At 46.4% G+C, this 15,669-nt stretch overlaps 1 protein-coding gene across 1 annotated transcript in view; it reads right to left on the reverse strand.

Moving 5' to 3' along the window:
- The window catches only part of LOC127584198 (transcription factor COE2-like), a 246,838-nt gene extending 233,362 nt beyond the window's left edge, over positions 1 to 13,476 (reverse strand). Inside the window, exons 1-5 of the mRNA XM_052040789.1 lie at positions 13,343 to 13,476; positions 11,341 to 11,497; positions 9,738 to 9,801; positions 6,696 to 6,751; positions 4,630 to 4,703 (exon numbers count right to left, since the gene is read on the reverse strand). Coding sequence (XP_051896749.1) covers positions 4,630 to 4,703; positions 6,696 to 6,751; positions 9,738 to 9,801; positions 11,341 to 11,497; positions 13,343 to 13,476 — 485 coding nt within the window. The remainder of the gene's footprint in view (positions 1 to 4,629; positions 4,704 to 6,695; positions 6,752 to 9,737; positions 9,802 to 11,340; positions 11,498 to 13,342) is intronic.
- Between the last annotated feature and the right edge of the window lie 2,193 nt (positions 13,477 to 15,669).

A 15,669-nucleotide genomic window follows, 5' to 3' on the forward strand; every position in this document is an offset into this window, starting at 1 on the left:
ACGCAGACATGGGGAGAACATACAAACTCCTTACAGACAGCGGCGGGAATTGAACCCAGGTCTCTAGTGCCGTAATAGCGTTACAACCTGTTACCATCTGGTTTGTTGAGGGAGGCTAGGGAGGTGACCTGGGACAGGTCTCTGTCTGAATTACACTCAGTTTCAGCTATGGCCTGATATCTCACAGAACTTTCACTTCCCTGATTTTTGAGGTAGCTATGAAGACAAGGAAGATACAGTTGTGAGAGTAGAGGGTGCAGGGTTTGTTGGTGGTAGCTAGTGTCACTAATTGAGGAGGGCAAAGCAGTGTTACAACAGAAGCTACTGAGGCAATGTGGACATGCTTGTAAACAGGAACAAAGATTTTGCAATCAATGCAAATGGAAAAAGAATGTATCAAAAATAATGAGAAGTCTTTTTTTTAATATATATTCATTTGAGAATAGAAGAATGTTGTCTTCTTTTGTACAGTTTCAAATGTTGTAATTCACAGAATTTTGGATTCTTCACAGAATTCCTTTTGCAGATGTTAATGACAGAGGTTCGAAGGTTGTGCAGTTTAAAGGTTACCAGAAATACGTGTAGCTCACCAGGGAAACTAAAATCTTGAAGAGTTTCTGTGTTGAAAAGGGGAGCATAGTCCTGATTTAAATGTTAAGAGATTGTTGTATTTCTCCAGAAGCCCAAAATCCAACGAAAATGTTATTTTCCAGCCTGCAATTACCTCCCTTAGTTTTTCCTTCCTTCAGATATTCCTTAAAACCTACCTCTTCAACCAAGCTTTTGGTCATCTGTCCTAAAATGTCCCTGTGTGACTTAGTATCTTACGAAGCATCGTGGCATATTTTGCAATGCAAGGGCGCCATATAAACAAATTGAAGCTACTAGTTTTTCCTTCCTCCCTTAATTTTCAACATTTACCCATTTCCCTGAGCTCGGACCACTTATCTCCCCCCTTATATCCCTTAACCCGTGTCTGCAAATGATCAGTTTGTGGTTCTAAATGTACAGTCACTCTACATTTGGCCTGTTTTACTCCCTTCAATCTCCTCCAAGGGTGGGGACTTTTACAAAGTAAATTGGTTCTTGATAACTCCATGAATAAGTGCACTGAATCATCCCTGGAAAGAGCCCACACCCCCACAATAGTGTTGAACTCGGGAATTGAGAATTGGTCTCAGCAGCTTTTGGGAAATGATACATCAGGGAGAGATTCCCAGTCATGTAGGTTTTGAGCGGAGAAAGGGAGACAGGGTTACCAATCCAACTTGGATTTGTTATCTTTCTTCACCCTCATGTCATCCCAAGGTACTTTGCAGCCAATTAAATACTTTCAAAGTGTAGTCATTGTTAAAGTACAGGAAATACCAATTTGCACACAGCAAGTTCCCACAAACAATGAGATAATGAACGGAACATCTGCTTTAAGGGCATTCATTGAGGGATAAATGTAGGACAAGACACTGGGGAGAAATCCCGTGCTGCTCTTCAGAATGGTGTCATGGGATCTTTGACATCCACCTGAGAGAACAGATGGTGCCTCGGTTAATGCCTCCTCCAAAGATTTGACAGCAGGGCACCACTCCCTCAATGCAATGCTGGAGTCAACCTACATACTTAATTCTCTGGATTGAGCCTTGAGCCACCACTGTTTGACACAGATGAGAGTGGGAGCCACAGCTGGCTGGGCACCTCTTGCCGAAGGGGCCACCTTGGCACATTGCAACACAGAGGGTAGCAGTAAGGCTTCTCTCTATTCATTTTTCAGGATATGACTGTCGCTAGCAAGGCCAGAATTTATTGTCCCTTTCCAATGAGAAGATGGTAGCGAGCTACATTCTTGAACCACTTCCATCCTGCTGGTGAGGGCACTCCCACAGTACTCCTTGGGAGGGAATTCCAGGATTTAGACCCAGTGACAATGACAAAACTACAATGTAATCAGAAGTCAGGATGCTGTGCAAATTAGAGGATAACCTACCAGTGGTGGCGTTCCCATGTTCCTGCGGCCTGTACTCCTTGGTGGTAGAGATTGTGGGTCTGGAAAAGGCTACTGGAGCAGCCTGGGCAAGAAACTGTAGTGCATTTTATAGATGGTACACACTGCAGTCACTGGACAGCATTTGTGGGGGGGGGGGGGGGGGGGGGGAGGGGAGGGGGGAAGGTTTATGGTGGTGCATGGGTGCTGATCAAGCAGGCTGCTTTATCCTGGAAGGTGTTCGGCTTCTGAAGAGCTGTTGGGCTTCACTCACCCAGACAAGTGGAGAGTATTCCAATGCACTCCTTACTTGTGCCTTGCAGGTAGTGAAAAGGTTTTGGGTCACTTGCTGCAATGTACCAACCCTCTGATCTGTCCTTGTACCCCTGATATTTACATGGCTGGATCAGATGAGTTCTGGTTAAATGGGGACTCCCAGGCTGTTGTTGGCTTGGGAGGGGAAAGAGAGGGGGCTTTGGTACAGTGGAAGATACACCACAAGGAGTCTGCACTCCCTCCAAATGACAGAGGCCCACACAGGGCAGTGGAAACTTTTACTGATTAGTATGTCAATGCAATGCAGTCAAGTAAAACCAGTTTAAGTTGAAAGCAGTTCTCCGAAAAATCAGGGGAGTGAAAATTCTGTGAGATATCAGGCCAGAGCTGAAACAGTGTGATTCAGACAGAGGCCTGTACCAGAGCACCTGGCTTAGTCCTTCCCCAGAGAGTAGAAGCCTCTGTTTGTTCTCTAAGTACACAGCACCTGACCAGGCTGCCATTTACCAACAATGAGTTCCGCTGCACTGCCTTGCATCATTAATTGCTACCTTGCACCTGTGAATTATATTTTTTTGGTTTTCATGTCAATACAATAAAAGGAGGTGGGGAGCTGTGCTGAAATCATTTTGTTTTCTCAATGCTGGGGACCACACCTTTCCCCATTGTGTTTCCAGCATTTTATCTCAGCAGAGGTACGCTGGTGCTGTGGTTAGATTACTGGACTGGCAGCTGGAGCTTTGATCCAGAGATGGGTGTTTGAAACCCACCATTGTAGCTTGGCAATTTAAATTAGATAATTACCCAAAGCAGGATTTTTTTTTAAAAAAGCTGGGCTCGGTAACTTTAATCACAAAAATCTCAGGTTGTTATAAAAGCCAGGGAAAAAGATTGAAATCGGAAATTAAACACTTGAATTGCTTAGACATAGAGGGATTCTGGACCAAATTCTGGGCAATGGGATTAATATGGAAGGGTGCCAACTGGTCAGCACAGACTAGTTGGGCCAAGTGGTCTGTTCTATGCTGTAGGATTCTACGAAATCCGGCACATGTGACTTCAGACCCAAAGCAATGTAGTCGACTCTTGACTGCCTCACCAGTTCAGGGATTGACAATAAATACTGGCATCGTCAGCAACATCTACATCCTGTGAATGGGTGAATAAATGATGGCAGTGAACCATCTCACCCTGACCCTTCACCGTGTCCATTCTCCCCATGAGAATCTGGGCAGGCTTCCTTAGCTCCAACCACCACCTACTCTTTCCAACAGACTAGCATGCCAAAGCAAATTGTAGCAACCATGACCATATTGAGTAGTGGAACAGGTTCAAAGGGCTGAGTGGCCTGCTCCTCTCCCATCTTCCATGTCTATGTCCATGCCAATCTCTCACCTCCAATAAGTTTGACCCATCACACAGGACCTTTTAACACTGACTAGTTCAGTATCACACTAACGGGTGCATTTTCCAACTGAGCCATCACCTCCTTTTGCCCTTCCAACACCAGGAGGAGACAAACCCTTGTTCCCAAAGTTTCCATAGGGTAGATTGGATCATTCTGAAATAGTTATCTGTTGTGCAATTTAACCAGTTTGGACACTGGTGTTAGACAGAAATAGTTTGCTGAATCAAGGCTGGAGGAACAACTAAAAGAAATGTAGAACTTGTACATCTTTACTTGACGATGAGACATTACACTGAAACAGATCTAGAAGGTCACATGACATTAACCTTGAAAAATAACACCCAGCATCTTCAAAAAGCTCATGGCCATTTATCCGTTCCCTAACTCCAAAAGTTATTCCCACTAATTATCCTTTAATTACTCTCAGTTTCTTAACTGCGAGACCTTGCTCTGCATAAATTGGATGCCACATTTCCCTCACTACAGCAGTAATTGGCCTGCACTCCACCTGAATTTCCTTTCCATTGAATCAATGCCAGCCCATCCAACCCTGCAGGTTGCCTTTGACTGCATGAGCTTAACATCACCCCCTAGAGGAAAGCACGCGTAGCCATTTCATTCCCCTCCGGGTTACAATTTATCACAGGGTTGCTGGAAACCGGTGTGAGAGGAGGCTCATCCATTACATTGCAAGATGGAGTACATGGTACGGTTGTCCTGCGCTTTGAAATCCGAGATGATTCCCACACACACTGCACATTATGAGTCACCATGCAATTAATTAGGAAACTCAAAAGCTATTTTTTAACCAAAAGACTTGTATTTCTTAATGTTTTTCCATTAACCCGGGATTATTAAACCAACCCAAGGTTTGGTTTATCTTGTATAATTCCAGATTCTGGGATATTATAACATCACTGAAACAAACGCACAACAAATAGTTTTTCAGCCATTGACTGATCCTTACCTACACATCACTTCATGAGTGAGAAGCACCCGGCACATTTCTGGGTTTTTATTTTGACCCTCGTAGACAATTGGCTGCAAAGAAAGTTAGAGAATGATTGGTCATCTCGGCATCACTTGGAAGGCAGAGAACATTAGGGACAGGATCATTGGACAAGATCGTCAGCTGCGCCAAACCACCTTAAAATCACACCCTTTGGTCTTTGTTTGAGTCCACCTTAAGACCCTTCTTTGGCAACTTGTTCCAGCAAGGACGACCTCTGGGCGAACATATCCTGACTGCTCTCTCTTCCTAATCCGTATTGGGATTTGAAACCTTCTCTGGAGAAACAAATTTATCAGTTTCCTCACCTAAATTTGATTTTGCTTTAAACTCCAAATTTCATGATCCCTACCTTCTCAATTTCCCTTCAAAGCTCTAATCCTCCTGATAATCACTTTGCCCAACCTTCACCATCAATGGCTGGTAGTAAATGGGGTCTGAACAATGCAATGCAAAAATAACGCAGCAAGCTATTTACAGTTGCACTCAATAAAATTAATACATGTTTGGTGGAGTTGCAAATGTGTTGCTAATTGGCCCGAGTGTGGCTTACTCTGGGATCTTCCGTGCAGAAACGTGATGGAACGTTTGCTTCTGGATGCATTGACGTCACGGGATAATATACGCAGCTGCTCAATGCACCGAGCGCTTAGGGGACTAGATGGTGCAGTGGGTGAGACAATATCCTTTCACCTCTGAGACCTGGGTTCCAATTCAGCCCAGACTGACGGGATGAAAATTTCCTCTTTGCCGGCAGCTGTGACCATCCCCAGGTGAAACGAAGATCCGTTTGTTGATGTCCCATGTGAAACAGGTCTGGGGGATATCACAACCAATTCCTACCGCAGCCAGAGTGCGAGCAGTTTCTTTCATAAAGGGTCAGTCTCACTCATAGAAGTTCCAGGCACGGCTGGAACTGAGACGGAGGGAATTTATTGTTACTCTACTGAGGGACGCGCTCTTGAGGAGTTAGGTCCTGTTGGGCTGACAGGGTCGCTTTCCTCTGCTCTGGAGATGACTGCCGTTGGCACTGCACCCCCAACACACACACAAAAAGCAAATAAATGAATATTAAAGTAAAATCATTTCTCACCGATTACAAATTCACCACTCTGGCCCTATCCGAAAATTGTCACTGTACAGCTGTAAAAGGTGTGAAGATACAGTCATCGGATGTATCTCCCAATCCATGTGTATTCTCCATGAAGCGCCAGACCCTGATGTTCTTTACCTCAATGTACAATACCTCTTCTGGCAATGTTAAGCCTTATTCTTCTGGAAGAGTTTGACTCCAGTTCTATAGGTGACGTCACCCTCTAGACCCTTGACTAGTGCTGAGACTAGACCGTGATATCCAAAGGCTCTTGCCATGAGGGTATCATAGCCAAGCCTGATTCAAGCCAACTTTCCATCAAGTGTGGATGGCTTTTTGCCCTCCTTGCCTTGGGTCCAGAGACCACGTGTGGTACCTGTGTGACCTCCCAGACATCAACACACCCAGCCGCCTGTACAACTCGGTAATTCACTAAGGGAACACTTCCAAAGACTAAATAGCGAAAAAAGAATTAATCATTGACAATGATCAGGAGTACCCAGGACGTCAGGAGATTAAGCCATAAATTAATCATTTCCTTGTCCCGTTTGCGCTGTGATCGAATTTACAACTACTGTATCTCTTAGAGGGCCAGTTTTAACTTTTGAGCATTGTTTTTTGAGGTGATGCTGGGGAGAAATACGATGCAAAATAAATAATTTACTGATTGTATCAAATATAAAACTGCTGTTTTCCTTTACCGAAATCATGTTTGAATGTAAGTAGAACTTAAGTAAAACACCAACATCTGCTGCCTACATGATGCAATGGCACCCTTTTTTTTATTAGTCAAGGTAAGTGTACATCCGATTTTAGTTGTAGCCAATTCATCACTTCAATTGACTTGGAACAGTGACATTGGAAAGGTTTTGCAGGATTGCGTGTAATATTCTGGGAGTCACGCGGAGAAAGGGGCAATTAATTTCGGTACCTGTTTGGTCACGGAATCAATGAGTCGCACATAGAGATCCTGCTCCGTCCGCACACCTGTACAAAGGTACACGTTAGCAACAGACACATTGCGTGCTATACCACTTAGAAACAGAAAAGGCCATAAAGATAACAGTCGCGTCATTCCCCTGACCTGGATCTTGTGTTTTATTTAACATTTACCGCCACCAGTCTATACCGGATGGACCCAGGTTAGGTGTGCAAGCGTGTGCTGAGATCAGGGTCAGCAAATGCACAGACAACATGCGACGCAAAACTAGGCCAATCGACCCATCGTGTCCGTGGCTGTCCATAAAGGTCTTGGTCCTGCCGGTCAGGGCGCCTCAAGTACACATCCAGGTACTGTTTAAATGGAGGGAGGGTCTCCGCCTCCATCGTCCTTTCCCTCCCGCGCATCACCTTCTGTTTCCCCATCTCCCTCTCAACTTGGAACATGGAACAGTACAGCACAGGAACAGGCCCTTCGGCCCACTATGTCTGGTCCTACCATGATGTCAATTTAAACTAGTCCCATTCCCTGCAGAGGATTCACATCCCTCCATTCCCTGCCCGTTAATGTGCCTGTCTAAATGCCTCTTAAACGCCACTCTCGAATCTGCTTCCCCCCCCCCCCCCCCGGCAGCCCGTTCCAGGCACCCACCACTCTCTGTGTAAAAAAACTTGCCCGTACATCTCCCTTAAACCTTCCCCCTCTCAATGGAAAGCCATGCCCTCTAGTATTTGACATTTCTACCCTGGGAAAGAGATTCTGATGGCCTATATGCCTCTCATGTAGCGGTTAGCGTAACGCTATTACAGCGCCAGCGATTTAGGTTCAATTCCGGCCACTGTCTGTATGGAGTTTGTACGTTCTCCCCATGTCTGCGTGGGTTTCCTCCGGGTGCTCCGGTTTCCTCCCACATTCCAAAAAGACGTACAGGTTAGGAAGTTGTGGGCATGCTATGTTGGTGCCGGAAGTGTGGCGACACTTGCGGGCTGCCCCCAGAACACTCTACACAAAAGATGCATTCCACTGTGTGTTTCTATGTACATGTGACTAATAAAGAAATATCTTAACTTATAAACTTCTGTCAGGTCTCTCGTCAGCCTCTGACGCTCCAGAGAGAACAACCCAACCTCTCCTTATAACACCTGCCTTTTAATCCAGGCAGCATCCTGATGAACCCGCTCTGCACCCTCTCCAAAGCCTCCACATCCTTCCCGTTATGGGGCTACCAGAACTGAACACAATACCCTAAATGTGGCTGAATCAAAGTTTTATACAGCTGCAACAGTTACTTCCTGACTCTTATACTCAATTCGAGCAAGCATGTCATATGCCTTCTTTACCACCCTATCTACTTGTTTTACCTCTTTCAGGGATAAGACAAGATAAGATTTCTTTATTAGCTATGAACTTGGACCCCAAGATCCCACTGTACATCTGTGCTCTTAAGGGTCCTGCCTTTGACTGTGTATGTACCCCTTACATTTGGCCTCCCAAAGTGCAACACCTCACGCCTGGCCAGATTAAACTCCATCTGCCATTTCTCCGCCCAACTGTTCTATATCCTGACAAACGTTTTCACTGTCGGCAACTTCAATTTGTGTGTCGTCTGCAAACTTACTGATCAGAGCACTTACAATTTCATCCAAGTCATTTATATATATACAACAAAGGTCCCAGCACTGATGCCTGCGGAACACCACTGGTCACTGGCCTCCAGTCAAAATCACACCCCTCCTCCACCGCTAACCTCTGCCTTCTGTGGCCAAGTCAGTTTTGAATCCAATCTACCAGCTCAGGAATCCATGTGTCTTTATCTTCTGGATCAGCCTACTATGAGGCGCCTTATCAAATGCCTTATTAAAATCCATGTTGACAACATCCACTGCCCTACCCTCATCAAGCATCTTCATCACCTCCTCAAAAGACTCAGATCAAGTTTGTAAGACGTGACCCGCCACCGATTATTTTAAATCCACGCCTCATTTTCTTTCGTCCTTCAGCTGAAGGGCTCGTCTCCTTCCTTCCCATTCATTCTGTCCAGTCCCCCCATAACCTCACACGCCTGAGATACACCTCGGTTTATGCCTGGAATGTGCTCTCTAGTATTTTACACACCTTGATAAGGTCTGCCATTCCATTCAGAAAATAATTAGTTAATGTATTAAAACAAGTAGTGAACTGCTTTAAGGTGATGCTATTGGAGGAAAAAAGGAGCACTCTTCCAAAAATGATCTGATTTGGAATGAGATCTTTGACTTGGCTATCTTGCTGCGACCGATCTTAACTCTAGTCTGTCCTCCTGCTGAGAGCGGAATGGTCTTTCCGTTGTTCGTTTCCTGCCTGGATATCTGGAGACTGTTCGATTCTTAATTCTACGCCCAGCTAATCGTCTCCCTCGAGTTACAGGGGTGATGGGAGTGAAGGGCTTCATGAACAATTCAGCCCTAATTTTTCCATATCTCCTTACGACATAGAAAGAGGCCATTTGGCCCATCAGTTCTATGCTGGCTCACAGAGCAGTCCCATTCCCCACTAATTTTTCATCTAACGTTCTCCCCACATCCCCATCACCATCCCTTTCTCCCCAGGTTCTACACTCACCTACAGACACACTGGGGGCAATTTACTAACCCGCACGTCCTTGGGACGTGGGACGGAACCGGAGCAACCGGGGTAAACCCACTCGGTCACCGGGAGAACCTGCAAACTCCACGCAGGCAGCACCGGAGGTCAGGATGGAACCCAGGTCAATGGAGGCGTGAGGGGACGTTAACTGAACGGCCGGCACACAATCCCATTAACCGCCCTGTGCGTGTCAGTGCGCTTTGCACTCCCCTACACGGATTGTCCTAAAGGGGGAGGGGGATGTGCTGAGGAAGGGGTGTTTTGGAATGTCTCTGTCTGAAGGGAAAAGAGAAACCTGAGATACCTCCCCACCCCGCCTTGGCCCCCTCCCTCCCCACCCCGCCAACCCCCCCCCCCCCCCACCCACCCCCACCCCAGCTAACTGAGAGAGGTATCTGGGAGACTCACCATTACTGTAAAGCAACTGAAGCTTATAATGTGTCCCGTTATTCGTCTTATCGTTCCCCGGCTCCTGAAAGGATAATTTTGCAGAGTTGAGCGGTTAATTTCACCCTGACCTGTTGTTGCGATAACGAAATACTACCCGCATTCTTTCGGGGGAAAAATAGACGAAAACAGGAGGAGTTTTACGCCGGAACACAAAATTAAATCCCACCATAACCCGCCAAGTAAACTCCGGGAGTCATCAAACATGAAGTATTTTACTATATAAAAAAATTCAAAGTGCCCAGGTTGTTCCTGACATCCCCGTTAGTCGCCGGGGTGCAATTGTGTGATCATTTTGATTTGCAACAAAAAAAGTATTTTCCTTTTCCGATGTTAGCTTGGCCGCCAGCCAGAGCGGTGGGTAGAGGTGGACAAAATTACACTCATTTATTTCCCCCTCTCCCCCCCCCCAAAAAAATGGGGTTGTTAAACTGGATAAAAATGGAAATCAAAACTGCAGGTGCTGGAAATTAAAATTAAAATAGAAAATGCTGGAACAATTCAGGAGGTCAGGCAGCGACTGTGGGAAGAGAAGCGGAGTTGACGTTTTAGATCGAAGACCCTTTTCAGAACTCATTGAATTGGATTGTGTCTCCAGCAAATATTTTGGACTGGGTGTTTAACGTTTTCGTTCTCTGGGCCTGTTGGCGGTTGCCACATACCGGCGTCAGACCGGGTCATTACATTCACACCGTTATAAAGGCCTTCAAGCTGCGGGACGTCCCGCTCCGAGCCGGGTCAGTTACTGTCAAAATTCAGTAGTGCAAAAAAACTTCCTACTGTGGCCGAATTCTGTTCCTCTGCTTACTCTGTACGCTTGTCCCCCCACCCACCCCCATCCACCCCCGGCGATTAACAACGCACAGAGCAGGGAACAGAGCAGAGGCTGGGGGTTCGGAGCTGGGAGCTCCCAACCCTGAGGGCAGCGGTTAACGCAACGTGAAGTGCACCTGTAGCGTGAAGATGTAAAGCTCTCTCTCTCTCTCTTTCTCTCAGATACGCATCCTCACACAACTGCACTTTCTCACACACACTCGCTCACATGCACAATCACACCCCTACGTGCACGCACACCCACTCACACGCCTACAACCACTCTCACTAGCATTCTCTCACACACGCACCCTCACTCTCAAGTCACGCATACGCTTACATACGCACATTTCTATAAACCCTCACATACACCCAAACTTATTTCTTTCACAATCACACACTCACTCTCCCAAATACGCACAAACTCTCTCTCTCTCTCTCTCACACACACACACACACACACACACACACACACACACAAATTCTGTCTCTTCTACACACGCAGGCTACTGATCCAAACAACTGCTCAGTCTTATAATTTAATCACATTCAGACTTTGAGGCAGAACTAAAGGGGTCCGACAATGTTTCTAAAATATGCTTGAATTTTCTGTTTCAATCCCGCCGGGGAGGCTTGTTGTGGGTGGACAGGCTTGGGGACCGTGAACTTGGTTAATTCGGGGACTTTCTGGGGAGCTGCTCCTTTATTCCGGCGCGGATCCTTTAACCTGTGTTCCCGTTGTCGCACGTACCAAATCTTTCTCCACGAAGTCTGTGAAGGTTGTTCTCTCGATCTCCACCGGCTGCCCCTGTCTGTCGTAAAGGGCCAGAACGAAGTGGAAGAAATTGGACTTTCTCAAGTTAGACGGAGGCTGCTTCTCGAAGTGCGCTCTGGCCAAAGCCACGCCGCTGGGAAGAGAGGAGCGAGCAACAGGGATCAGTCTCCCAGACCATTTGGAGTCTTCGGAATCGCCCGCGTTCGTGACTCCTAATCAAACGCAGCGCATGCATAAAGACCCTCGCCCAAGTTTAGCACAAGGTAAAAGTTGCGATAAACCTAATTTACCATCGACCCCCGCCCCTTCCCAAATTAAAATCAAACGGAAGGGCCTGTAATCTGTATGGCCCTGTGACGGGAGCTTGGGCTGGGCTCAAAAAGATGAACCGAAAGACATTTCTCCGTGAAGGACAATCTGCCGCTAGACTTTGAGATCTGTCAGTTATGGTCTGAAACAAAATCGGTGCGAAAGTGATACAAAGGCGATCCTACAGTGCAGGCGTGGCTTGTCGAGGTGACTCCATTAAATTTGTATTTATTGGGCTTTAAGTTCTGTAACTTTGGGTAACATTTCAAAGTTACACTGTTACCCTTCCCATTCACCCCGCTTAGTAACTCGGCCCAAATACTCGTTCGGCAGAGTGTAGAATCACTTAAACATCTCATGGCAAATGCTTAATGGATGGAAGCGAACAAACCCAAACAAAGTACTTCCAATGAAAGTCATCCCGGAATATATAAAATAGAACTACGGCATAATTAATCGCGAACGTTGTTCTCTAAAAGGGCGAAGGACAATCGCCAAATTAAAACAAGCTCGCAATTCGATTAAAGAAAATAATGTATAACTTCGAAATGTACATTCAGGGATAGTTCGGGTCAGGACGAGGAAGGTTTGGTGTAAGAGGGAACAGGGGCACAGACTTCTGTGATCCCAGCAGAACCTTTTAAACATCATTAACAGTTAGCGACAGTCAGTGAAGATAAGATGATTCTCTCAAGAGAAAAATTACAGAAGGGAAGAATTTCGCCTCAGTCAGCTTAGAACTTGATTATTTATTTAAAATATACAAACTTATTTTTAGGGACATGTTTAAAAATGCTTGAAAGGAGTTTGATTTTGTAAAAACTGAGTTCAGTTTTAACTCGAGCAGCGGTTGGGAGATAAAGAAACGGTTTGTGCATTTTCCGGTTTCAGCTCCAGGTCCCAGAATGTTTTTCTAATGTATGGACATCAAGTGAGTCACGATTCTCACTCGTCCCATAAGACGAGTGTTGAGATTTGTGTACGTTTTGTATTTACAAATAAGTACACGGGACAAATTAAGGTATTGCTGAACATTACATCTTGTGTTAGGTTGACTGACGGCGCGATCATCGCTTAACCCTGTAAATCAATCAATTTCAAGTGGCCAGTTGCAGCCACACGCCCCTCTCCGGGATCCTACACAGGGTATCCGGCACAGCTTGTGGGTTCAACTCTGCTGCATTTGGGAGAATATTCACGAAACAGACGCTCAGTGAAAACTTCTAACCCAGTCATTTTGGGGACACCAAAGTCGCCCGTGATCATTTTAAACATGCTTTTTGCCCCCATGGTTTCTAAACAGGACAGAACAACGCACGCTGAAGCGTTGTTGGATGTTAACTCGGTATTAAAACAGTTTAAAAACACACACAATTGAGAGATCTCGGACGGTGCAATTGTGTCACCTGGCATTGTGAACCCGCGATTGGAACTCCAGATTCAGTTTCATAATATTGATTTTCCCGCCCGCAAACACCTCGCACTGAATTGCAACCGTGTGCCCGTGTAATTCTTAATTTTAAAACGCCAGAAACTGGAGCTAACATGAGCCAACATGAATGAAAGCGATGGTCGGCCCGTGGGCTGCAGGGGCGGGTGGGATTGGCACGGAGGTTGACAGTCGCGGCTGTGGTCATTGTCAGGTTGATATCCAGTCTCGGGACCTTACCTCTGAGCCGCTACGTTGGCCGCCACCACGCCTACAGTCCGGACCCAAGACCTAACCGCCTCCATTCCACCGCCAGTCGATTTGTCTTTGATGTCAGGCCCTCCTCTGGGTAAATGTTCCTGAATCCCAAACATTTAAAATAACAAGAGTAAAGAATTAACACTTCTGTCTCTCTTATTTTTCTGTTGGGTGGGATAAATAGCGCTGGAAATCCAAGGACCGAAAGCTCCGATGATTCTGTCGCAGCGTCCAAGAAAGAAGTTGCTCTCAAGATCTCCAGAGGCACAGAGTTGGCCGAGGCGGTTAGCAGTGAAGTTTTTTTGGGGGTAGATTTATTTTCCTCTGGGTGTTGTCATCCTTCAAGCGGAAAAAAAACCCCAGCGAGGAATCGATCACCGGCTAACAAGCTTCATCTGTTTGGGAAGAAATTGATCGGCGCGCATTCACACCCATACACACGCGCATACATACATACACACACACACACACACACAGCACACACAAACACACACACACAGACACTGACACACACGCACACACGCAGAAAGTCTTAATCCAGGATGGTTGGGGTGCAGAGTTGAGGGCCTCCGTCTCCCACCGGCTCGATCAGTGCAGCTGCACTCTGCAAAAGCTTTGACTATAATGAATGATTCCCTCTGTGGGAGGGCCGCGCCAGTAACTGACGGGTCCGGGAGCGCGGAGGACGTCCCTTGTACATATACGCTTTTTTTTGGATGGTGTCGGCTATTTCCAGATTGGATAAGGGATATGATTTATGCACGCCCTTTCTGCCAGCTGTCACCAATAGATGCACATTATTACCATGATATAGGAATAAGATGTGGAAAGTCAGTTAAAACAATCTTAATCCAGAGATTCACACAGATTGATCTAGTCTTGTGGCTGTTGAATCCATTGTGCGCACGTGGGCCTTGGGGAGGCCGGTGCTCTCTCAAGTTGTCTTTTTCCCTGCTACTGTCACTATCCGCGTTATTGCCCCCTGACCCCGTCACTCCCTGAGCCCCACCCCCGCCGCTGTTTATGCCTCACTCTGTTTATTTCTGAAACACTCTATTTTCTGTCACTTTCTCTCTTTCTCCTTTTCTGTGTCTCAGTGTTCCTGATCCCCCCGGCGTTCCTGAGACTAGAGGCTACTGTCTCTCACCCCTGGTCTGTTGCTGTCCTGTCAGTCATGTGTGTGTGTGTGTGTGTGTGTGTGTGTGTGTGTGTGTGTGTGTGTGTGTGTTTGTGTGTGTGTTTGCGTGTGTGTGTGTTTGTGTGTGTTTGTGTGTGTTTGCATGTGTGTTTGCGTGTGTTTGTGTGTGTTTGCGTGTGTTTGTGTGTGTGTTTGCGTGTGTGTGTTTGCGTGTGTGTGTTTGCATGTGTGTGTGCTTGCGTGTTTGTGTGTGTGTGTTTGCATGTGTGTTTGCGTGTGTTTGTGTGTGTGTTTGTGTGTGTGTTTGTGTGTGTGTTTGCGTGTGTGTGTTTGCGTGTGTGTGTTTGCGTGTGTGTTTGCGTGTGTTTGTGTGTGTGTGTGTGTGTTTGCGTGTGTGTGTGTGTGTGTGTGTGTGTTTGCGTGTGTGTGTGTGTGTGTGTCACTCTCTGTCTCTGTCTCTCTCTCTCCACCTGTCCCTCTTTCCCAGTTCTCCCTCTCTCCGTCTTTCTTTCCCTTCTCATCACATTGTCATGCCTCTCCCGACCCTCTCTGTTCGCTCACCCCACTCTCTCTTCCCATCACCCGACACTTTCTGTCCGCTAGCCCCCCCCCCACCCTCTGCCCGTCACTATTTCCAGTTGTGTTCGTATCTGCAGCTTCCACACTTTTACCACTCTCCTCCCCCTGCTCCTGTCAATCTCCTTACTTTGTAGCCGTCACCGTCTCTGTTTTCTCCCCGTCAGTCTCCATCTCTCCCTGTCACCCTCTCTGTCCATTGTTGTCTCTCTCTCCGATTCCCCTTCCGTGCCTCCCATGCACTGATGTTTTCACCACGGTTAACGCTACATCCCATTTTACACCTGTTTTTGTTTTCCGCTTCTCCGGAGCTACCTGTTCTACTGAGTTCAGTCCAGCTCGGTCTTGTAATTCAACCTCCCTTCGTCACGATGACTTTTTGATTCCCTGATTAATCCCACGTCCATTAAATTCAGAGATGCTACAAAAAAAACTTCGACCTGATTGCATTATGAAAGCTGATGTTGATTTCAGCTTATCGGAAGCTTCTCCCCCTCCACCCTTCTACCCCGGTCATTCACCACAGCTGCTGCTCTACCTCTTCCGCGTCTTCATTGCTGAATCAAATACAGGTTAAAATTAAGGACTGCAATTA

This window comes from Pristis pectinata, chromosome 29, assembly GCF_009764475.1.
Source record: "Pristis pectinata isolate sPriPec2 chromosome 29, sPriPec2.1.pri, whole genome shotgun sequence".
In the NCBI taxonomy this organism is placed as follows: Eukaryota; Metazoa; Chordata; class Chondrichthyes; order Rhinopristiformes; family Pristidae; genus Pristis; species Pristis pectinata.